Raw genomic sequence first — 26,437 nt, forward strand, 5'->3', positions numbered from 1 at the left:
AGGCTAATGCTCCATGGATTATCAAGTTGGGCTAACACTCATAGGATGCTCCATGGTGTCTTTGAACCCATGGATCATGGAAATGAAGAGCCATGTTAAGTTAGGGTTTACATGGTGTAACCCTACTTATGACACACTATAAAAGGAATATGTGAGCAACCAAAATTGGCATCCCACTTAAGGTGCTAGGCTCACAAGGTTTTCAAGGAATCCAAGCATCTAAAAGATATGTCCTTCTTACTAACTTTTATGTTCAAAAGTTCCCCATGTATGCTAGATAGGTTATAAACCTTGGAAAATCAATTTTGCATGTATCATAGATAAAACATAGATCCAAGGTTTCTAGGGTTGCATGTACACCATAGGAGTGTTAGAATGCTCAAAACCCAACACCAACATTAATCTCATCCTAGGCTTACCCTAGGGAAATCTATAACCCAACCTAGTTCTCAGCTACTGAAGTTATTCTTGCAGATATAGTTATTAGACTTATGCAAGTGGGAGACTGTTGGATTAGGTGTCTAAGTTCATAACTATTTCTAGAATGTACTTGGCCCGACTAGCATGATCCATTTGGGTTGCATGACATCATGCATTTGGATAGACCAAAATGAGAGAAATAACACTTACGGTTTATTAATATATTATCAGTTCTAATATATTAATAATATTATTTAATTAGTATTGATCAAGAGTTAATTTGGAATTAATTAAGTGATCAAAGAAGACTAATTAAATATATGGGTTGATTGTGTAAATCACCCATACTTGTATAGTGGGCTAATGCTCCATGGATTATCAAGTTGGGCTAAAACTCATAGGATGCTCCATGGTGTCTTTGAACCCATGGATAATGGAAATGAAGAGCCATGTTAAGTTAGGGTTTACATGGTGTAACCATACTTATGACACACTATAAAAGGAATATGTGAGCAACCAAAATTGGCATCCCACTTGAGGTGCTAGGCTCACAAGGTTTTCAAGGAATCCAAGCATCTAAAAGATATGTCCTTCTTACTAACTTTTATGTTCAAAAGTTCCCCATGTATGCTAGATAGGTTATAAACCTTGGAAAATCAATTTTGCATGTATCATAGATAAAACATAGATCCAAGGTTTCTAGGGTTGCATGTACACCATAGGAGTGTTAGAATGCTCAAAACCCAACACCAACATTAATCTCATCCTAGGCTTACCCTAGGGAAATCTATAACCCAACCTAGTTCTCAGCTACTGAAGTTATTCTTGCAGATATAGTTATTAGACTTATGCAAGTGGGAGACTGTTGGATTAGGTGTCTAAGTTCATAACTATTTCTGGAATGTACTTGGCCCGACTAGCATGATCCATTTGGGTTGCATGACATCATGCATTTGGATAGACCAAAATGAGAGAAATAACACTTACGGTTTATTAATATATTATCAGTTCTAATATATTAATAATATTATTTAATTAGTATTGATCAAGAGTTAATTTGGAATTAATTAAGTGATCAAAGAAGACTAATTAAATATATGGGTTGATTGTGTAAATCACCCATACTTGTATAGTGGGCTAATGCTCCATGGATTATCAAGTTGGGCTAAAACTCATAGGATGCTCCATGGTGTCTTTGAACCCATAGATAATGGAAATGAAGAGCCATGTTAAGTTAGGGTTTACATGGTGTAACCCTACTTATGACACACTATAAAAGGAATATGTGAGCAACCAAAATTGGCATCCCACTTGAGGTGCTAGGCTCACAAGGTTTTCAAGGAATCCAAGCATCTAAAAGATATGTCCTTCTTACTAACTTTTATGTTCAAAAGTTCCCCATGTATGCTAGATAGGTTATAAACCTTGGAAAATCAATTTTGCATGTATCATAGATAAAACATAGATCCAAGGTTTCTAGGGTTGCATGTACACCATAGGAGTGTTAGAATGCTCAAAACCCAACACCAACACTAATCTCATCCTAGGCTTACCCTAGGGAAATCTGTAACCCAACCTAGTTCTCAGCTGCTGAAGGTATCTACGTAATGCCAATTAGCCACTACCTGAATACCATCACATGTGACGAGGCTCAGATAATCCTTCGAGTAAAGGACTCATCCCTACAACGGTTATACTCAAACAAGAGCTGCACAATAGGGCCAAATCTAGCACTCTAAGATTATTCAACCCTGATCACATGTGACTTGACGTATTCACCTAATGGATAGCTCCCATCACTCAGAGTCCCATAAAGCACAAAGCAGGTAGCATTCAAACAAAAAGGAAAATCTAACTAGAACATAATCAAGCAATTCTATCCACATATCAGGAATCTGTACTAGCATGTAACTCATAAAGCTCATACACATAACAGACGCATAAGGCATCCTTCCTAGATTCGTAGTCCTAATATAGCATGCAGTTCTCATAAGTGTATCATATCTAAACAAACATGTATGGGTAATTTGGGAGAACTTACTTGAGCTCGACTGATTTCATGCACCACACCCTTTTCTCCTTTCTCAAAGCTCTTTTCTCTTTTCAAAACTCTTTTCTTTTTCTTAAAGCTTGTTTTTTTAAAAATGATTTTCTTTTGAAAATTTTCATACCAAGTCCTCAGTTTGAGTTCAGACGCACCAAAGGGTATGCCTGAATACCTCAAACCAAGGTTTTGATACCAACTTGTAACATCCCAAAAATCAAAACCAAAAATTTCATTTTAATTCATTAATAAACCATAGTTATGAAATCAGAGTATCTTCTCAAAACACTTATTTATTACATCAGAGTAAAACATCCTAGACTAAACATCATGGTGTGTGCGATGCAGTCATCCCGAGCTCCTCCCTCTGCTACCGGAAGTACTTGAAACCAAAACTGAAAACCGTAAGAACGAAGCTTAGTGAGTTCCCCAATATACCACATACCATACATATAACCACATACTGGGCCCCTTCCTGTTGCATCGGGACTTGCCTGACATCGAACTCGCTCCGACATCGGGCCCCGTCTGGCATCGAGCCCCGCTCGGTATACATATCTGTCTCTCTTAGGCCCCGCCTGTCTCTGGGCCTCACCCACTATACACATACAAACATATATCATACTAGCACATAAACAAACATACTCTACTGTACTTCTGTTTGAAGGCCTCGCCTAACTTGGGCCCCGCCCCTGGTCTACTACTGATGAGCTATGGAACCCCGTCCACACTTCTGCTGTTAGTGAGATACGGGCCCCCGCCCACACTCACTACTCTCGGGCCTCGCCCCTACACTGCTAATATTGAGATATGGAACCCCATCCATACTCAGCTAGTGATGAGATATGGGACATCGCCCACACTCACCTCCCTACCAGGCACATATAACTATATAAGTATCACAAAGACAACAAGAATAGTCTAACATGCACATATAGATCTTCCTCGGTATTGCTTCGACATCGTACCCTACTCCGAAACATACTACCATATAAACATACTTTGGGTTTTCCCCGACATCGGACATTGGTCCGGAACCAATCGTACTAACACAGGAAAGAATCACAAAGACCTCTACCATACTACCATTCCTCGGGCCTCGCCCGACATCAGATCGTGATCTGGAACATATAACATACACTACCAAGGGCTAACCCCCCAGGCCTTCCTACTACACACAAACATAATGGGACGACATTATGACCTTAGACCCATGCACACAGTGAGGAGACTCACCTTGCGCTGCTGGTGTCCTGCTTATACCCCTCTGGCTGCTATCTGGCAATTCTTGAGCTGCTAATCCTTCGACTGCCTGAGCTACCAATACTAAAATATCACTTATTCCAAATCAATAATCCTTCTTAGGGTAAAATGACCGTTTTATCCCTAGTCCAAATTGATCCCTTTCTAAGGCCCAAACCATGATCTACAAAGGCCCAACACTAGGTAGGCTTCCCAAGCCTACTAGTGCCCCACTAATGGCCCAATTTGCTAAATTGGGCCTAAACCCTCTAATGGGCCTTACCCTAAGCCCAAACATCTTCTTAGCCCACATTATCTGACTTCTGATGACCCACTAAAGCCCAAAGAACAAAAATCCTTTGCATGGTCCAAACCGAGGCCCAAAACAAGCCAAACCCATATATGATGCATATGTTGGGCGTATCCTATGTACACTAAGCGTACAAGCTAAATGGTGCGTACGCTGGGCGTACCTGCATGTACGCTCAGCGTACTCCCCTGTTAAGTCACTTTCCCATTAAGTGCTTAATACTCTAATCCATAAGCTACAATCACAGATCCAAGTCCTTTTTAATGTCTTAATTCATAAAGTCCTTCACTTAGTGGCTTGCTACCCATCAATAGAGCCCAAAGTTGAAATGTAATAACTAAATTTCATGGAAATGGTCTTAACTCATGCATGAACCCATTAGGACATCCAAGATGGCAACTTTCTGCCTTAGGGACTCATTTAGAACTGAGAGTATCAACTCCAAGTCCTAGAAATCGGACTGGACCACAAAGCTTCAACCTTTGGACCAAAATGGTCCAAAAACTCAATCTAAGAGATCTAAGGAGATAATCACCAAGTTTAGATATTTATATCTTGAAATGGTCTGAAATGGAACCACAATCTTGGATCTACTGCTTCCCCTTTGATCCACCACCTTGCTATATTCTTCACTTGCTTGAAAAATGGCTTCAAAACACCAAAATGATCTCTAATGGCCTCCAAAGCTCCAAGAACACTCAGGGGAGGATTAGGGTTTTGTGGAAACTATCTAAGGGTGAGAAGGAGGCTGACCCTTGAGGGTATAATGTTCTTTATATAGTGACACACCCTAAAATTAGGGTTTCGGGACTCTTAGCGTACGCTGGGTGTACTTCTCATATGCTGGGCGTACGCCTTTTCGCACCCGAGACCATATTTCCTTATACGTTGGGTGTAACCCAGCTTATACAGGGCGTACCCGGCTAAACACACACATGCATTCCTTGCATGCATGGGTTGCCTTGTCACAAAACTCCATTAGGGGCTAAAATTGACAATAACTTCAAAGTGCCATAACTCCCTTATTCTAAGTCCGTTTCCGAAGAACTTGATATCCATGCAAATGTAGCGGGAAGCCCTACGCTCCTAGCCACACCTCCAAGCCTAAAACCTTCCAGGTAAAACCTGAGACCCCATAAAATACCGAATCACTTATACCCTAGGCCTCCAAAACCACAACCGAAGTACTTTTCAAAGCAACACTTGATCGAGGAAACAACTGGAAGATTGTTATCGTTTATTGTTATGCCTACCTGTTAAGGGACCCTTTGTATTATAAATTCTAGTAATCCACTGTAATTTATTATTTATGAATAAAAGTGACATTTATGTTACATATTGTTTTGTATTGTTCAATGTATGTTCAATAATTGTGATCTAATATACCTATATCGCATAGCCTGATGTTTCCGCCGCCGACTGGGGTTGTGACATGTTGGTTATGTTTCCAATACTAAGAATATTAAATGTGGATTTGATTCTTATGATATCGCTGATGGTACTATCATAATTGACCAAGTGAAAGAAATCTCATCGCCAACTGGACAAATACTTGCTGTCGTACAATTCAAACTGAATAATATATGAGAATCTTGTTCATTGGAAAATTATTAATAAATCATTGTCCACATGTTTACAAGAGATAAGTGAAGGACTAATGGATCTAGTACATGTTGACATGGACTCTTCAGATCCACCATAAGGGACGATAACTCTATTCGTCATGAATTACTGATGCTTCAGTAAATATAATTTTGTTTATAAGATTAGATATAATTATAATACTTTTCAAAAGTTCATGAGTAGCAAAACGAATGGAAGAATCTATTAGGCAGAAAGATAAAAGGTTCTCCAATCTAAGAAGAAATGAGGATGCTTTAGTATCATGTTTTACGATCATCTTAGTAATTGTAGAATTGTATCACAATTAATCCTCCATGGAAATCTTAGTGTAATTGTATGACTAAGAAGAGAAATCGAACATTGTCAGAAATGGTTCGATTATAAGATGAGTCATACTTTGTTCCCAATCAAGTTTTAGAGCCATGGACTAGTAACTATAAATCGTATCTTGAAACTCTTTTAAACTAAGAAGGATGAACACACCTTATAATATGTGGAGTAATAATGATTTCCCTACTCTAGCACATTTAGAATTGGAGTTTGGATGTTTTCATTGATCGAAGAATAAAAGATAAATTGAGTCCTATTCTATAGAGTGTTTTCTTGTCGGGAATCCACATGAACTTTTTGAATATTTTTTTTAGCTCGTCAAGGAATATTCCTTGAGAAAAAAAACTCATATGTCAAGGAGTCTGTGAGAATCATGTTGATCTTGATCTTGCAAGAGTCAAACCATAATGATCCTTTTAAGTTATCACTAGCATGCGACCTGAAACTGAAAACATGTAGTATTTAATTGACATATTCTTATTTTTGTGCACTTCCAGTTGAGCTAGGAATGCTTATGAGTTCTATGTTCTTCATTTATCTGCAAAAGAAAAGCATGTTGGTCAGTGAAAGTACACTAATCATTATGGGTGAGCTGTTAACAACATGGAAACACTGGTGGGCCTTTGAGCTGCCAGAAGGCGAGAAATTTAATAGCAAAGTTCAGTCCATGAAGGAAAACTGAATTTGGATTTGGTTTATCATAAACCTTGTCTTATGAACGTAGGTTGGAAATGATGGATTCGCATGGATGGGAACGTATGCACCATTAAATCTAGATGGCAAAGGATTCACTCTAATTCATGAGAATAATTATTAGGAAACACTTTCACTGATGGATTTTAATAAATTTGATCAATATGGATATTTTTTGTATTAATTTCATTCTTAAATTAACAATATGATTACCACATGGCTCTTCATATTTTGAATTGTGAGGAATGGAAAGGAATTGTTTAAACTTTCAGGAGATATGTTTATCACATTTTGAAAGGGTTTGAACACATACGCTATCCATATAAAGTGCATAAGCTTAATAAGCCTAATTAGAGGCTTGACGAAGCATCGAAAAATAGGAATCTGCACTTCCATGAGAAAGTCAAATGTGTATTGATTTCTAGAAGTCCAGTTGATTTCTAAGTATATGTCAAAGCTAGTTTGAGCATAATTGTTATGCTGGTATTGCATGTTGACAATACTATCCATATGGAAGAATGTGTCTAATTAGTTGCAAAAGTTGGGAACTGTTTCGATAAAGTGGACATAAGGGAGAGGACATTTATACTTTGTTACGAATCTAAATTTTTAGATTGTATAGTTTAATAGAACTTAGTCAAAGACATATATGAATAGCATGTTGAAATGTTTCAATGTTGGGTATTCTATATATGGAAATATTATAGCAAGAGATTGAACAAATATTAAATCCTTATATAAGATATAATGAATCGAGTCCCATATGCTTTAGATATAGGGTCGATTACATATGCTATAATATTCAGATATTCTAATTTTTCAAATGTTGTGAGCATTGTGAGGAAAAAGGACTAGAATTTTAAGTGACTATAGTTATTAAACAAGCTGTCAAGAACATTCTAAGGTTTTACCAATGAATGGTTGTTTGTGGACAGTTGGAAATATGGTATTATTTTGGAAGGAACATAGTGTCATGTTTTCGATTGAGATGATTCTTGGTCAGAACTGATGGTCATATGGAAATGTTTCCATAATGGGAGATGTTTGTAAAATCCACATGTGAGTTGGAAACTTTAATACAAGAAAAGTGTTCTAGGAGTGTACCTTGAATCTGAAACTTCATAACCATGGAATTGTTTCAAGCAATAAGTTCCAGTGGAACATTTTGTAATATGAAAGGCTCGGTCTCTATAACTTTAGAACCTCGACATCACAGAAAGACGATGCATGTAAATATGAAATTCCACTAAATCTTAGATAATAATAAGAATTTGAAATTATGAAATTAGCATTATTGGAGTAATTTCCTGTCGATCTGCTCATAAAGAAAGGACCATAGAGGGGCATAGTATGCATGTTTAGAACATGGAATGACTGATGTTACTTAATTCCAGTGGTTAGTTGATTATTCGCAAGATTATACAATGAATAAATCTGCAATTGTTATGATGATTAAATAATAAGGATTTATTTATAATCAATGGCTATGATACCATAGTTAATTAATTTATTACTATGTTTCACTTTGCATGTCTTACTTCCCTAAGTAATTTAAATATTATTCAAAATTTCACAGTCTCTCATACTTTTGAAAGTAAGTAGTGAATCAAGACTATCATGAATTGATAATAGATTGTCTATAGAGTTTGGACATTGCATGGGATTTCTACAATATTCACGAGTACTTAGAAATGGAGATTTTCCGTATTGGATAAACCCACACTTAGAGATTACTTCATGGATTCAATCATGAGTAATTATGAGACGATAATATCTTATATTCTTCAAACGGAGATACATAAGTTGTAATTTACAAGTCGATTATGCATTGGTATTGCGAAAACGCATCAATAACATGATGTTATAAAACGTAGTGTCATGTATGAGTTGGTGAGTGAAGATTACAATTATGTAGTCAAAGTTTATTTGTTCCTTTTGCCTTCTCGAGAAAAGTGATATATTGGGTCCCTCGGTGATTTGAGTTGATCTATGAAAACCAGGCGCCTGGTCCGGACTGAATTGATGTGTTCAATTTTGTAGTCTAAATTGATCATAAATCCGGAGATCGGGAAATAGAATAAAATGAACATGAGGTTTATCATTTAATCCATGACCCTGTTCATACGATATCTTGTAAAATGAAGGAATAGATGATCGCTTATCTTAGGTCCAACATTTGTTTGAACTAGAGTTCGATAGTGGCTTGGGAATCACATTTTGTTGTTTAATTCAAGGTTATACTGACAATTGTAGTTATAGATTTATCCATGTGGGAGACTGTTAGATTAAGGTCTCTAAGAACATAACTAAATTGGTATGACTTGTAATTAGATGCAAAAGCCTTTTTGGGTCGCCCTCAGAACTAGTAATTGAAAAAGATGACATTTGGAAAGAGAGGACGATTTATTAGATTATTATATGATTAATAAAATAATTGGAAATTATGAGGAAATGATTTGTTAATATATTATATGATTAATATATTAAATGGAAATAGATAGTTGATTTGTTAATTTACTATGTGATTTATAAATTAATACAAGATCATTTGTTAAAATGATTGATTTATTAATTTACATGATTAATAAATTAATATGACATTAATTAAAATTAGTTAATTATTAATCAGAATTACTTTGGGATTAATTAGAATTAATCAAAGATGCAAATGGAGAATTGTAATTGTTTAATAGTTTAACAAAAGAGATAATTCTAGAACCATCCTAGGGTGGACGTTATTAGGAGCCCTTTTAGGGTTTTCAGAAGCCTCCTGGATGTTGATAAGGAAAGGACTTGGATTAGAATTAAATTCATTATTTAATTATTCAAATCTTGCTTTGTCCCTAAGTTACCTAAACTATAAATAAGATCCTTTGAGCATCAAATTTTGTGGATAATCTTTCCAAGGAGTATATAAACGAAATTTATACCTCTACTCCTCTCTGTCCTTTTGTGTTCTTGTTGTTAGGGTTTGTGTTCAGACCATTAAATGCACTAAACTTTTGGTGCTTGCATCTCAAGTCAACAAATGAAGGAATTAAGTAAACTTGTTTGCTATAACAAGTTTGAGGTATGTAAAATCTTAACTTTACTTTCTAGTTTCCGAAATTACTAGGGCTTATGTTAGTTTTGCTATTCAAAGTATGCCGCCTTCAAAGTGAAAGACATAGATCCTTTTAGGTTGCATGTGCCATCTTCTTAATTGTTAAGTGATTCCGCATTGCTCATTTTTGTTGTAACCTAAAGCCCATCAACACCAACGCCTCATTGACATGTTGAAAGAAACACTCCAAAATACAAGGGATAAAATGGTTCGACAAGCCAACAAACACCGTACTAAAAAGGAGTTCAATGTCGGTGAATTAGTGTATTTGCGTTTGCAACAATATCACGAATCATCTATTCAGTCGTGGGAAAACCAAAAACTTTCCAGGAGATATACTTCGAACATATAAAACTCTTTAAAGAATCTGTAAGGTCGCATACCTCCTTGAATTGCCACTATCTTCAAAAATTCATTATGTGTTTCATATTTCACTCCTTAAGCAAGCCATGACCAAGAAGCTTCTGATGAAATTCCTCAACTCTAGAAATAAGAGAACCTAAAGGCGTCGTATGAGCTGAAATCCATTTTAAACAGTCACAGTAATGTTGATGGCGACAAAGAAATTTTGGTTAAATGAGATCATAACGCAACATAAGTGATATGGGAAAACCCAACTACCATGAAAGAATACTTCCCTGATTTCGCTAGTAACCTCGAGGACGAGGTTGTTTTTCATGGGGATGACATTGATAGGATCCATGATCATTTAGCCCAAGAAGCAAGCCAACACACAGGCCCGATAGAGTACAATCTGCCCAAACGCAAGATCACTAAGCATAACAAGTTTAGGGATTAAAACATTCGTCTACCAAGTCAAAACCTAATGGCACTACTCTTTTCTTATGCATACAAATTACTGTTAGTGGGTCAAGAACTAGTCTAGCTGCACGTCTTTGGATAATCACATGTTTCCCGAATTTTAGTTAGTCTCATCGTAGTTGCATTGTATTTAAATTCAGAGTTGGCATTAATGAAACATATTAGAAAATTGCTCCTATTCTTGGTTTTCCTTCCCTTCTTGCTTTGGAGAGTGACTCTCAAATCACTTGCAACAATATTGATTCCCGTTTGGTGAAATTTTGAGGGGTTACCTAAACACCATACATGTTATAACAAAAGATAATACATGCACGTTATTTAGTTCAGGGTTAAATTTGTTAAGAGAAGAAAAAGTGAGGGGGCAAAGTAAACTTTGAAAACAAAATTTAAGAAAGACAAATTGGATTTGAATTGTGAGAGTGGGTTGGAAATGGAGTTTGTCAAAGTAAAATTTGAAAACAAAATTCAAGGCAGATGAAATGGATTTGAGATTATTGGGCGCCCGATGGAAAACAGCAGCGAAATGGGTAAAATTCTAGGTTCACTTTTAAAAGTCCAGTCTTCCATGGCATCACGTTTCATTGTTTCTTTTTGCAACTTCTCCTTATAACAATTTGTAAAAAAAAAATTGTTATCATGACTCAAAAATATTATTTATCATATCATATTATAAATTTTAACTTTGACCTTTTTAAATATAAATGATATTCTAATGTAAAATATTAATACAATTATATCCAGCCTTTATTTAGATACCTAAAATATAACTTTTTTTATGTTAGTTATAAAAATAAAAAAAACATTAAAAATATTATACCATAGTACAAAATTAATATTTTACAAATAAAATGTCATTTAATATCTAATAGAACTAATCAATTAGTAAATATATAAAAATTATTTATAATTACAATATAATTAAATTGTAGAATAAAATTTGATTAGAAGATAAGGTGTCAAATATGCAAAACATTAAAGTATATCGACTATCTTAATATATATTGAGTGGTCAATAAAAATAAAAAAATAAATTATGTATTTCAATCAGGTTGAGTGTTCAATAAAAAAAAAATTAAAAATAATAAATAATAAAAAAAACCTTCATTGGAGATGCTCTTGATTTTATCCACAATCTAATATTATTAATGTGTGGCTTGGAATTTTATTGAGCCAAATGTATAAGAGAACCGAAATGACAATTTCGAAGGGATAAATTGGAAATTGTTAATATGAGCATATTCATTTATTCTAGATTTACTTGTATGTGAGCTCGACCCTATAATTGCAAGGGTTTAAGGTTCTAAGTATTCATAGTTAGGGATTCTAAGTGTAATTATTTTTGAAACATTCAAGTAATAGAAGAGTTTTCCAGTTCTTACCCGTGGATATAAGCCACACTGATCGAACCACATTAAATCTGTGTGCCGTTTTATCGTCTTTTCCTTTTGCTTCCTTCAGTAACATATTTAAATATTGTGTAATGTGATATAATATAACATGATATATTTCAATCTCGGGATTTAAAATTTCTTATATACTGTTGAAAATTATAGTTACGCCACTTTCAGAAAACATGTGGATCATCTGACAAATCTAACAAAGATTTTTTTTATAAATTTATCTGCATTTTCAACTGATGGAACACATTTTAGTATTCTTTTATCTATAAAGCTTTTTACAAGTGAATCGTTGCTAGCGGTTTATTTTACATATATTTTTATATAAATTTGATCATAATTTATATGATCTAGCATGGTGTTAGGGTGCAGGGCGGATATATTTGGGGTTTTGGATAAAAAAAATTATTCCCCAATTTTAATGGGTGGGCACCTGATTAACCACTCACAACTTATTGATGTTTGTGGTTATTATTGTTTGATGTTTGTGGTTTAAGGTTATAGGGATTCAATACATTGGCCTTTGGGATAAACATAATATATATATATATATATATATATATATATATATATATATATATATATATATATATATATATATATATATATATATATATATATATATATATATATATATATATATATATATTCATTCTAGAAACTTACATTTTCGTCACATCTTAAGCTAAATGCTCCATACAATATTTCCCTAAAGTATGAAAGTTTTAATCGATTGTTACAATATTAATGTAAAAGGTAAAGTAAATATCAATAATCTCCTACAAATTATCCATAAAAATAGAACAAGTAATAAAAAAAATATTGTACTTCATTATTGATATAATTGTGGCATGAGATATCTTCAACAATCTAATTATTATATTACAAATATCTACATATTTTTCTTATATATCAATTATAGTACATTGAGCTCATATAGTGAAATTATCAAGGTATTAAATAAGTGAAAGGTAGAATAAGAAAATTCATATAAATGAAAACTGAGACTGCTAGTGGAGTTGTGGATTGGTTATGACTTATGATTATTAATGACTTTTACGCACACCTCCATACCAATTACACGTAATAACTCCTTTGCAACTTCGAAGTCCATATATAGCGGCCGATACCTCCCACATATTCACAATAAGAGAAAACAGAAGCAAAAGACAGGGCATTTTGGTAATTAACTGGTCAAGTGTCGTCACGATTTGAGGTAATTTCGAGGTTAAACCATAGAAGTATAGAACTTTTACCTTGTTTGTGTACTATGTATGTAGAACAATGTTTTAAGTAAGGTTTTCTTGGTCCAAACACCAAAAAGCCTTCTTTGTTTATATTTTGATTTGTTTGATAACGAGTTTTTAAGAGCTTTAAAACCAGTGAAATTAAAGAAAAAAACTTGGTTTAAGAATATGAGCTTAAAGTTTTCATTTTAGAATCTAATTAGTTTTTATGTTTTATATAATTTTAGTTTAATTGCCTTTTCCATTTTAGAAATGACAATTTTTTTTTTTTTTTATTTTATTTATTTATTTTTTTTTTGTCTTTTATGTTTTATGTAATTTTAAAATTTCACATGTTACATCTATGTACTTTTACCAAATATACAAATACAAACCAACTTCCAACTATTTTTGCTAAAGCTACCCAAATAATAACATTCTAATTGTAAAGTTACAAAAAAGAAAAAGAAACTTAAATTAAATTAGGACAATTATTAAATTATGGAGACCAATTCATCTTTGCCCTATAGCCACTAGGCAGGCCAAACATGAGTCTTAGAAAGAACGAACAAGTGTTAAGGGGAGAGCCGTCCCTTGTGGCAGCCGGCCCCACGAAGAAATTTTTTGTGGTGTAGTTCATATTCACCTTCAATTTGGTCATGGGTAAGTTTTGTCATATTTTTTGGGTTTGGTATTATTGACAGTTTTAAGTGAAACAACTAGTATTTTTATATCTTGGATTCGTATAACCGAATGTATTAGAAAGTCATTCGGCAATAGCAACAAAATCTCTCTCTGTGTGTGTGTGTGTGTGTGTGACATAGTTGATCATTCTGATCGTGTGAACCCCATAAATTGACTGTCTTTGTTTTTGTTTTGTATTATCACTCTATGTGAAATTATTTATTGTTTGTTGAAGTGCTTAAACGGTGACAACCCACAAAAACCACTTAAACATATAACTTTGTTTAACAATTAAAAAGTTACATGAAAAAACAACCAACAAGGAGCTTGAAGTCAAAGCCAAAAAGCCAAATATACAAAGGCTACATAGAGGGAAGATACTCCACTTTTACGTATTAATTGTTACCAATTTGATCCTATTCTTATCAAAGGAAAGGGTTTGCCTTTTATCTCTTCAAATACTTTTACATGAATTCGCCATGTTGTTAAAACCAGGGGCGGACGCAGGATTTCATAGTAGGGGTTGCACAGGAAGATTAGGGGTTGCACGATAGTAGAAAAAATAAAAATTTTCAAAATTTTCAAAATTTTTTCCACTGCGGCCGGAAAATTTAGGGGTTGCCAGTGCCACCCCGGAACCCCCTAAATCCGCCCCTGGTTAAAACAATTTTTCATTTCTAGCACGTCATACGAACCAAAGTATCGTAAGGATCACCTAAACATATAACTGATATTACAGACAATTAATTTCTTTAATTTTTCTAGAACTATGTTTTAACACAGGTTATATTTTCACCATGTAAAATAAAGTATTATCTCATTTGTATAGATAGATGTTGCAACCTGGCGCCATCGATACAACTGCTACAAAGATTATATGTCTAACACAAGTGGTGACTAAAGATGAGCTTAAAGACGATGAAAACTATGAAGATATATTGGAAGATATAAAAGCAGAATGTGTAAAATTCGGTATGATATTATTTATTTAATTTTTTTTTTTGGTTTTACGTCGGTTTTTTATGCTAGTCGCATTTATCAATCTATTGAATTTTTTATTTATGATTTCAAATTATATTTCACACTAATTTTGTAGGTAGTTTAGTGAATGTAGTCATTCCACGCCCAAATCGTGACGGGGAACCAACACCACCAGGGGTTGGTAAGGTTAGTTCAATCTTGTCTCATCTTTTACTAATACACACTACTTGAAACACCCCATATTTATAAAATATGACAAGAAATTTAGCCAGAAAATTATAATAATAATGCGAAGAGTATTTGAAACATCCCTAACACCAAGATGTAGAAACACTCACTTGACTTAAAAAGCTTATAGATATAATAATTACTCAATTGGATAAATATAGTTCAATGAGGTCTTTGTGAATGTTTAATCTTTCAGTATGTTAGAAGTAAGGGGACGCCAAAAGATTTACATAGTACGAAGCTCTAAAAGTTGAATGTAGAAGGATAACATAATTAGGTGCGCATGGACTTGTTGGGAATTTCTAAAAATGGGGGTTTCCCATTTTTAAACACAAATTGCATGCCATAAACATTGTTAAAATCGATAAGTTGTTATATATTTGTGTTATCCTTCGGTTTGGTATATCATACATCTAAAACGAATTTAAGATAGAATAAAAAGTAATGGTTAAAGTTAAAGTGAGGTAGTCGGATGAAATTAATAAAAAAGGTTTAATGAGTTTTGGTTCATCCCATATATAGATGGGAGAATTAAAAGAAAGTAAGTATACAATTACAGAGGCTTCTAAGCATTTTAGCACAAATGTTGTCTATAGCGCATGATGCAGATACAAACCAAATGTAGTTTAGGTATACTAAACTTTTGTGCGTATGAGTAATTGGTCAACCAAATTTGCGTTGGGTTAACTAAACTTTTATGCGTATGTGTAAAACATTATACCACAATTTTAGTAACAAATTGAGTGTTTCTAGCTGAAAATTTTGAAATGACATAAATGGACATTTAAAAGAATGTGTTTTTATAATTAATTAAGGGGTATATTTGAATTTTTTTTTTAAAAACTTATAAAAATCTAGTTAAGTAGCTTTTTTAAAGGCTAACTTATAAGCTATTTTTTGATTTGGTTTGCCAAACACGACAACTTAAAAAAGCTCAAAAAATAGGCTAGCTTTTCAGCTAGTTGTGACGCGTCAAACACAACCTAAGGCTTATAAGCCCAAGGAATGCTTCTATATATAGATCCTTTTTTTCATTTTGTTTTCCTACCTATATAAACGCAGCATTAAACCACGATTTCATTAACAAATCGAGTGTTTTATCTTCGTCGGTTGTGTTTTTGACCCAATATAAAGCTTTTATGCTATTAAGGCTTATAAGCCCATATAATGCTTCTTGTTGGGATGAAAACCCTAATTGAGATTTGATGAACAAGATGCGGAAAATAAGAACAAACACAAATACGAAGATTATGTCGAATGATCACTCGATTTATTCAAATATGAGGAATAAATTACACTTTCAGCATAGACTAAAGAATCTAACACTACATAAGAAATCTCACGTGGCGGCTACATTTTGCCTCACTCTTAACCCTAATTGTGAATAATACATGACTATTTATAGGGAAAAGACAAGTCTTGGGCTTTTAACCTAGAATTCATCAAAGGGGCCCATTGCCATCATCCATGGAGTGCTTTGAAACCCTACAATCTCCCCCTCAAAGTATGGAATGGATGACAATGCTTTAACTTCCAAAACAAGCATCTAGCAAATAAAAAGATCTGCAACGAGGAATATATGAAGCAATCCACGAATCTTGATTCTTCAATAGTCTTCAAACACGGGCTCTAGGATATATAAATCAAGCACTGAAGTAATGTCTTTAAACTTCATTTTCGAATGTAATCCCAAAGAATCTTCATGAAAACCAAACCCGCCATAAAAACCCATTTCAGAACAAAGAAACCGAATCACTTCTTGTCTTTGAAGAGCTCCCCCTCCAAGTCACAATGATCTTCAAATAAGCTAATGATATAAGCCATCAAAAAATATTATGTAACAACCCAAACTTGAAGATTTGTAACGCCACTTGATCGAGAAAATACAAGAAGTCGGAGATATAACAAGTCCTTAGCAGAGCTCGATAAAGAACTTCCGCTGTAAAGGATACTTCTCTGTAAAAGCTTTAGCAGAGCTCGATGAAGAACTTCCGCTGTAAAAGCTACCTTCATGATTCTACCACAAGCTTTATCAAAAAAACTTCAACTTTGAAAAGTCACAAATCCAATTTCGAATGGCCATACCAAATTCTCCCCCGATTTATAATAAAAAACATGATTATAAAGCCTTCAAATGGTCATGAGAATGATCTTGAATGGATAAAAATTTACCATGCTCCCCCGTGACAAAATGATATACACAATAATGTATAAAATCCGAAAAAAGTCGTGAAAATTTGACGTTATCATGAAAAACGACTTTCCGAACCGCCAAGACTTGATGGAATCTTTATTTTTCTGTTCACGAAAAAATGTGTGCGTTAAAGAATTCAAAACTGTTCACCGGCCCTTAAAATTGTAAACTTTTTCGAAAAATGGGCTGAAATAGTCACTTGCTGAAATTCAGGGGCTGGAATGGTAATTCTGCATCAATATACCCTTTTATTTGTAACAAAATCTGGAAATGATCCAAAACTGCCAAGGCATGAAAGGTATAGGGACCAAAAGAGTCAATTCGCTGAAGTTTCAAGGACTAATAATGTAACATGTTTATCTTCTTCCCCAATTCATTGGCTGCATAAACGAACATGACTGGAATCGTGAAATCATCACAGCAAACACCCATAACAAAGCGAAGGTGCAATCTGAGCCCAAGCAACCGAATCCTAAGTTCGTTCCAAGATCATCAATTTTCCACCTGAAGCGAACCCAACTGAAGGTTCGGTTCCTTTCGTTTCCATTTCCATTTCAAGCTTCATCAGGCGAAACTCCTTTCTCTTTTAGTCCTCCCTTCATTAGCTCCAACCATTAACAAGTGAACCCAAGTTCGTTGTTCCAGGTTCGGTCCTAATTCATCAGCATTACCCCACGGTAAAACCATTCACAGGTTCGCTTATTGTTCTCACTCTACATTCGCTTCAAGCCCTTTCGTTCCAAGTGCAACACATGAACACAGATTCGTTCATAGTTAAGCCCGATTCTCGCTCAATTTTGACTTTTCATTATTGACCATTATTCATCCCAGTGAGATTCGATTTGTCTGCAGGTTGTCAAGCCCCAATCATTCGCATGTTAGACGTTCACAAGGAATCCGTTCAAGCCAATTTTGACTTTTCAATTTGACTCGCGAGAACTGAGTCCTGATTTTGGTCTCTTATCCCCTCAATTTCGATGCAATATTCACTTCTGCAAGTTCATTCCTTTCATCATCGTTCAGATCGATACTCTATTTGCACTCCGAAATACAAACTCAAAGATCTTTCAGATTTAAATTCTTCATACCAAGATCACCAAATTCAACAAATACGAACCACTTAGGAATGATAATTGATAATCGATAGAAATCAATTTCTCATATCACCGATTCATAAGAAATTTGTGATATACAACTAACATCAACAAATTCATCGACTATTTGAAATTAATTCATACTTACGATGAAATCGATAATCTCAGTTGAATGACAAGTCTGGATAAATCCACGAATTGCTAAATGATTTTGAAGATGAAAGTGTTTCGATTGAAATACAAAAATCAATTAAATGAAGAATGAATCTGATGAAAGATCGGCATCATGAGAATCGCGATCAGAAGGAGCTTGAATCGATTACACAAAAAGTGATTTAGGCTTTAAATTGAATCATATGAATAATAACGATAATGTTTGAAGAACAGTAACTTATCAAGAGTACAAATGTCTTCAGTCAAAGCAAGTGATCGAACATATGGATGAACCGAATGAATGATATACAAAGCAAGTGACACACACGGTGTTTTAGAAAAAAAATAAATTAGGGCTTAAGATAATAGATCGTGTACAGTAATGAACCGAAACTTTGGGCCAAATCAATAGAAATTGATCTACGAAGCAATAGACTGACAATCGACATATGAATAAAATGCGAATTGGATTGAAATTATACCCATATGAACAGTAGCAAACATCATGAATCCCATGAACATTAGCTTGAACAGAATTTTGATTCCAAAATGCCAAAATATCAATAATCTTCAATAACTTGTGCAGAAAATCATCAAATCAAGAACCGATACTTCAAAAATCAATCGATCTTCAAAGACCCGCTCTGATACCACTTGTTGGGATGAAAACCCTAATTGAGATTTGATGAACAAAATGCGGAAAATAAGAAGAAACACAAATACGAAGATTATGTCGAATGATCACTCGATTTATTCAAATATGAGGAATAAATTACACTTTCAGCATAGACTAAAGAATCTAACCCTACATAAGAAACCTCACGTGGCGGCTAAATTTTGCCTCACTCTTAACCCTAATTGTGAATAATACATGAGTATTTATAGGGAAAAGACAAGTCTTGGGCTTTTAACCTAGAATTCATCAAAGGGGCCCATTGCCATCATCCATGGAGTGCTTTGAAACCCTACACTTGTTGGGATGAAAACCCTAATTGAGATTTGATGAAAAAGGTGCTGAGAGGTTCTGCCAAGACCGAACATGCCATTTCACTTGACGATCTTCCCAACTTGAATCCACATGACTGGATAATTTTGCACAACATCCTTCTCACAAATGAAGCGGAGTATGGTCCTATAATTGACCACTTCAAGAGGATGTTTGTCTGCTATATAATGGAAGTTGCCAAGATGGATCAGGAGATCGCAAGTGTCATCAAGAAAAAGCCTACTATCTCACCTGTTGGCTCTGCCAGTGACCTAAACATGATGCAGATAGGGAAGATAGACCCGAAGAGAAATTCTGTTATGTTTACCAGAAACGAAGACCAAAAATGCCTGTTCGCTTTGGCAGACAAACATCTCTACACCACTGCATGCCTGGAACATGTCTTAGGGATCATTCATCGTTGTAAGCAAAATTCGGCAGATGACAAGAAGTACTTTGATGATATGATTCAGTGGTACATTTGCTTCAGACAGACAATCCTCGCTCTTATCCCTCGTCTGTTTGATACCACTAAGAAGGTTCCGACAGCTGGCCGCAGCAAGAAGAAGTGATAGTCTCGCTCCAATTGACGCGAAGGGGGAGATTGTTAGGTCCAGTTAGTGTTGCGTCTTTGGGCTCGTTAGCTAGTCTAGTTTTGTCTCCGGTATGGGCCTGTCCATCCGTGAGTTCTTTCTAGGGTTTATTATTTATAGATGCTTGCATGCATTCTTTAACGTAAGATTTGATAGAGATTTTCATAGAGTTGATAATTCTAATCTTTTGTAACCCTAGAATCCTCTACAACGGAAGTTCTTCATCGAGCTCTGCTGAGGATTGAGTTAATTGAATCATTCGACTCATTCAGATCCATTCTTGTGTTTTTATCTCACTGTTTTTACTTTCTTGATTTGCCTGTTATAAAGATCTAATCGATCAAAGAGTTTTACAAACTCATCACTTCTATATATAAATCCTTTTTTTTTTTTCATTTTGTTTTCGTACCTATATATAGGAAACATTAAACCATGATTTCAGCAATCGAGTGTTTCACCTTCGTTGGTTATGTTTGTGACCCAATATAGAGCTTTTATGCTATTAAGGCTTATAAGCCCAAGGAATGCTTGTATATAGAAATTTTTTTTTTTTTTTTTTTCATTTTGTTTTCCTACCTATATAAACTCAACATAAAACCATGTTTTCATTAACTCCCTACCTATATAAACTCAACATAAAACCACGTTTTCATTAACAAATCGAGTGTTTCATCTTCGTCGGTCACACCCAATATAGAGCTTTTTTGCTATTAAGGCTTATAAGCCCATGGAATGCTTCTATATACAAATTTTTTTCTTTATTCATTTTGTTTTCCTACCTATATAAACACAATATTAAACCATGATTTCGACAAATTGAATGCTTCATCTTCGTTGGTTATGTTTGTTACCCAATATAGAGCTTTTATGCTATTAAGGTTTATAAGCCCATGGAATGCTTCTATATATAAATCCTTTTTTTTCCTAGATATATAAGATGAATGAATTATGAAGTAGTTATTAAAACACTTGAACCTTCTTTCAATTATATTTTGGAGATTTATTTCTCAGTAATATGATGAGTGATGAGTGTATTGGACGTTTAATATACCAAACTGAAACATCATCGAAGAGAAAACAAATCCGACACAATATTTCCATGCCAGGTTTGGATAATACATAGATTTTATGTTCCAAAATAGACAAAACCCATTTTTCCAAAATACGTGAACCCATATTTCCAACACTTAGCCTCATTGAAATACCATGAATCAAATATAAACACACGAAAATGCAATTCCATAATACACATATAATCATAAACAACATACTATGGGTGCAGTCAACCATCTGGTTGGAATACCCCAAGCCCTCAACCATCTGGTTGGAATGCCAACATATTATGGGTCTAATCATCCTCGGGATGGAATACCCAGACCCACAACCAACAAGTTGGAATGCCCACATACTATGAGTCCAATCATCATCGGGATGGAATACTCACGACCCAAAACCAACATGTTGGAATGCCCAGGTCAATTGTCTTACGCACAAAGCAAATAAGCCTCAACCACCAAACAAACATGTGCATATATAACAGATAATCACATAACAGTCTATAGACAAACAAACCGATCTAACGGATCATACTACACAATACAATCCTATCTACCAGGATACCGATCTAACAGATCATACTAGCATAACATATCCAGATCACGATCCAAAGGGGTGGCCTTGGTGCCTTAGACCCTTGAGTATAGTGAGGATAACTCACCTCGCAAGTAGTGCCGAAATACTGAAAATCTCTGATTGCTATCTTACCGAAAATCCCAAACTATAACACAATAGATACTAAGTCAATACACAAAATAACAGTCTTGACTACAGTCCACACAATCCATCATGTCCTTTCTCTCAATTGGGCCAAGGCCCAATGCCAAATCCAAAATCTTGAAAGTCCTTATATAAAGCCCATTATTGGCCCAATTTTACCAAATTGGGCCCAACTCCCTAATTGGGCCTAATCCCAAGATCCATCATCAAAATTGGCCCAAAACATCTTATTCATAAAGTCCAACAAAGGCCAAAATCCAATTAGTCCATAAACAGTCCAAAATTCGAAGCCCAAAAGTCAAAGGCCCAATAGAGGACGTACGCGGGGCATACTCCTCTGGTACGCAAGGCGTACTCGTTCAGATGTTGACCACCATCGGCGTGGTTAACCCAGTACGCTGGGCGTACTGGATTTACGATGGGCGTACAGAGTGGTTTTCCAAAATCTTATTAAGTGCTTATTGGCTTAAGCACTTAAGCCCAAACTTTAGATCCAGTGACCTAACGTGCACGGGACCCATAAAGTCACGAACTTTATCACTTTAAACGTCCAGAAAGCTCTTAATACTTGGTCTTAATCCATTAATGGATTAAGACCAAGTATTAAGAGCTTTCTAGAAAAATCCCCTCACCAAGTTACCGGAGTTGTCCCTGCTAAATGCAAATTATCTCAAATTTGCTCAAATCCACTTGATCAACAGAAGTATATGAATGGTTATTGATTTATGAAGAGAATCATCAGCCTCAAAGGACAATGTTTAATTGAAAAAGTCAAAATGGTTCTTTGATTTAAACAGGTGGGCAAACAGCCTTTGAAACCATATTCTTCATCCCTTTGGAATTGTCTTGTCTTATTGAGTTGTTAACATTACAAAAATCCAGATCTTATCTTTGATTTACAATATTTATAGATCGAGAACAGGGTGTCATTTTGGATGAGAGGCTCAGATTTATGAAATTGGAATCAAACAAAAGGGATTAAACAACACAATGGATACAACATTATTCGTGTTCCCTACCAAGTTGTGGGTCGAGTTTCACCAAACGCCAGAATTCGAAGCTCAAAAAATTTGGACCCATAACAGTATCATTAACGCCTCCACATTTCTACATTATTTACAAATAATTTGTACTCCATCATAAAAATAAAGGTTGAATTATGAGGACTTTTGGAGTGTGATTCTTGAAGAAAGAAAGGTAGTAGGGAAGGCTTTTATTGTTGCTTTTCGTTCTGCTCATGGGGTTTCTTTTAACTGAAAATGGTGCTATCATGGGGTTTCTCTTTACCTTGATTTTTGATTTGCAAGATCAAGTCAAGAACAAAGATGGCAATGGTAGTGACCCTCAAGAGACCGAGGGAGATGATAAAGCTTTGGGTGGATAAGGGCCTGCCTGTTTCTTTATTTTTCATGTAGGAGAGAGAGAAATAGAGAAAGAAAGGGAGAGAGAGAGAGAGAAAGAGAAAGAGTGAGAGAGAGAGAAAGGTATGTAGGTCCCTATTTTACTTTAAGAAATATAAATATTTTTAGAAAAAAATGGAAAATAAATATAATAAGGGTAATATAGTTATTTCAATTTTAGGAAAGACCAAATCCATGTACTAACTATGCCAAAAGGATCATGAGGACAAAAGAAAGTTGAAAAAATACATACCACATGGACTATTTTTGCAGTTTTGTCCAAATATAAATATTTTTTTGAAAAAAAATGGAAAATAAATATAATAAGGGTAATTTAGTCTTTTAGTTGGGGGGGGGGGACCAAATCCACATACAAATTAGGCCAAAAAGACCATGAAGCAAAAAAAGTCGAGGTTTGGACTAAACATCAAAAAAAATGCATACCATAGAGACCATTATTGTGGCTTTGTCTTTAGAAAACTACATCCACTTTATATATATAAAGATGCAGGACTAACTTCATCCGAAGGAACTAGATTCTATGGGAACAACTCTTTCAAATAAAAAAGTTCTCAAAGAAACCTTAGATCTCAATATCATAAAACTTAAACCATTCATTTAAAATTAGCAATAATTACCACAAACAATTAATTGGTGATTGCCACACAAAAATTTCATCAGCAATATCCATATATATTCATCTTCGATACATTTGCGCTTCAACTTAGCATAAATATTAAAGAAAAAACCTTTACATTAATTGGATGGTGACATGTTTTCGTCGATATTTAGAATTAAATTGTTGTCAATATTAATGTTGTTGTCATTCAGTTACAAAGATTTTGAATGATGGTTCTTACAATCGTTAATGAAAGACTTACAATTAAATGCATGTCATGTTTTTTGTTTGTAGTCTTCAAAATGAAGTCATTAAATGTGAATGACACTCATGGTATAGTAAAATAACACATATATTAGAAATTATAGAAGATAAAGTATACATATACAACAGTTTTTCTCCATACACAACAATTTATGTTTTATAAAGTTTTACAATACAACATTTTAATGCACAAATTGTTATGTATGAAGTAAAATTGTTATGTACGAATCAGCTCCCATTATAGAATATCAATGTGGCTATATTATGCTAATATACATGTAACTTGTAAGATCTCTTTCATACGGAAATCGACACTAAGAAGTCAAATGCTCATTCAGACATACCATGTGAGATGTAGAATATCAATAGTTAATTGTTCAGAAACAACATAATTATATTTTGTTAAAATTGTCTATCCAATAATTATGAGTTCATATTTCTGGTAGCTATAAATAAATATATATAGATCGATACAATTATATTTTTTTATTTGGTTTAGCAATCATCATTTTCTTATTCGTTAGGTTTTCTTGGAGTATATGGACACAGAAAATGCAACGAAAGCTCGGGCAGAGTTAAATGGAAGGAAATTTGGTGGGAACCAAGTGGTGGCCATATTTTACCCGGAAAATAAGTTCAACCATGGAGAGTATGATGAATAGGTTTTATTTGTATTACTTCTAGAACAATAAATTTACTTTATATATACATAAACTAATATCTATCATAAATGTTTATATTCTCGTTCGCATTGTTGGTGATTTTAGTGTCATCAAGTCATTTTAGTGTAATGAATTTTTTACAGATTACTAATGGGGTTCAAATCTTGATTTTCAATAAGTTAGAAGGTGCAAAATGTATGTTTCCATAAAAACAAGTTTGATATTGGTTCGATCAAAGTGTCATGGGTCGAGGGGGCTACGCCCCCTTACGAGATCCTAAAGAGTGAGGTCCAAGGGCAGTGCCCCAACCCAAAAATTGATTTTGTAAAGGAAATTTTTATGAAAAATATTATTTTCAGAACATATTTTCCGTAGCTATCTTTGAAACTGCCACCCCTTATTTATGGAATATAATCAACATTTAGTGTTGATTGATATTATCTTTAGTAATAAGAAGAATTTGAGTTATATATAAATTTCTAGTTCTTGATTTCTAATTAGTACCTTGGTCAAAACTTGTTCATTAATGGATTATCCTCATAATCTAGATCTCGTGATACCTAGGCATATGGTCGAAATATCATATTTGGAAAGTGATCACATGATCCTTCAAGCAGATCTAAGTACCTCTTGATTTCAGAAACCATATTGTTCCTCCCAAATAACAACCGAGTCTGATATTTGTTTTTGTTTTATAAAATCATGAGTGAATTAGTAAAAAAGATGACTTCCAAGTTCAATAAGTTGGAGAAGTTCTAGGGAAAACAACTTCCATTGTTGGAAGAAGAAGATGCACTTTCTACTGACTAATCTGAAGATGGTTCATTTTCTTAACACTCCTGGACCGGAAGCACAAGAAGATAAAACGGTGGAGCAAACCGTAAACTACTGCAAGTGGGAGAATGATGACTTGTAACACCTCTAAGTTGTGGCTAAGCGAGTAAGCCATTTTTGTTATAATTATTCATTTTATTGAATGATTAAAATCCTCGAGTATAATATTTATTCGTTATACCCATTACAGGCTATATAAATATTTATTTATTATATACACGTTATATGGACAAATATTATGAGTATATAATATTTGTAGAAAGTCCTACTATTAATTTATCGTTGCCCAATAAAATAAAATTTTAAATAGAAGAATATTTAAGATAAATATTCATATCGAAAGTTGTAGTGGTCATGATGATGATTCCATGAGTATAAAGAACGCCTAAATCTGACTTTGTGTGAAGAAGTTATGATTTTTCAAAGTTTTGCGTTCAACCTGACACAAAAATATGTGTCATAAAAAGTGAATTGGAGAGCAATTGATTTTTAGCCAAAACAATATAAAAGAGAGTCAATGTACTAGAAAATATGAAATCATCAATATAAAGAACGTCGAGAACGGAGTTTGTATGAAGAATATTGAATTTTGTAAAGTATTTTACAATGTATTTCTTATAGACTGTTAATTAAAAATAGAATGTGAATTATCTGTTGAAGTCTAAAGGATGGTTATAGTACTCATCGATACAAATAGTGGATACAAAGAACATCGAAAACAGAGCTCGTATGCGAGGGTTATCATTTTTTGAATGTTAAA

General features: G+C 34.2%; 1 protein-coding gene across 2 annotated transcripts; it reads left to right on the forward strand.

The window, feature by feature from the left end:
- Window positions 1-13,073: 13,073 nt before the first annotated feature.
- LOC111901853 (splicing factor U2af large subunit A) lies at window positions 13,074-25,011 on the forward strand. Of its 2 annotated transcripts, none has more exons than XM_023897711.3 (4): window positions 13,074-13,200; window positions 14,724-14,866; window positions 14,991-15,061; window positions 24,706-25,011. In XM_023897711.3, the coding sequence occupies exons 2-4, from the start codon at window positions 14,728-14,730 to the stop codon at window positions 24,841-24,843; spliced, it is 348 nt and encodes a 115-aa protein (XP_023753479.1). In that variant the 5' UTR covers window positions 13,074-13,200; window positions 14,724-14,727; the 3' UTR covers window positions 24,844-25,011. The 2 variants fall into 2 exon arrangements, with proteins under 2 accessions (XP_023753479.1, XP_023753480.1); XM_023897712.3 differs by having other exon boundaries at window positions 13,142-13,200; window positions 14,728-14,866.
- Window positions 25,012-26,437: the final 1,426 nt, after the last annotated feature.

This window comes from Lactuca sativa, chromosome 4, assembly GCF_002870075.4.
Source record: "Lactuca sativa cultivar Salinas chromosome 4, Lsat_Salinas_v11, whole genome shotgun sequence".
Taxonomy (NCBI): Eukaryota; Viridiplantae; Streptophyta; class Magnoliopsida; order Asterales; family Asteraceae; genus Lactuca; species Lactuca sativa.

Excerpts from the sequence above, each read along its gene's own strand:
- LOC111901853 (XM_023897711.3), top strand. The coding sequence starts at position 14,728 with ATGTTGCAACCTGGCGCCATCGATACAACTGCTACAAAGATTATATGT. Across the intron at positions 14,867-14,990 it reads AGCAGAATGTGTAAAATTCG|GTAGTTTAGTGAATGTAGTC; the intron begins GTATGATATTAT and ends CTAATTTTGTAG. Across the intron at positions 15,062-24,705 it reads CACCACCAGGGGTTGGTAAG|GTTTTCTTGGAGTATATGGA; the intron begins GTTAGTTCAATC and ends CTTATTCGTTAG.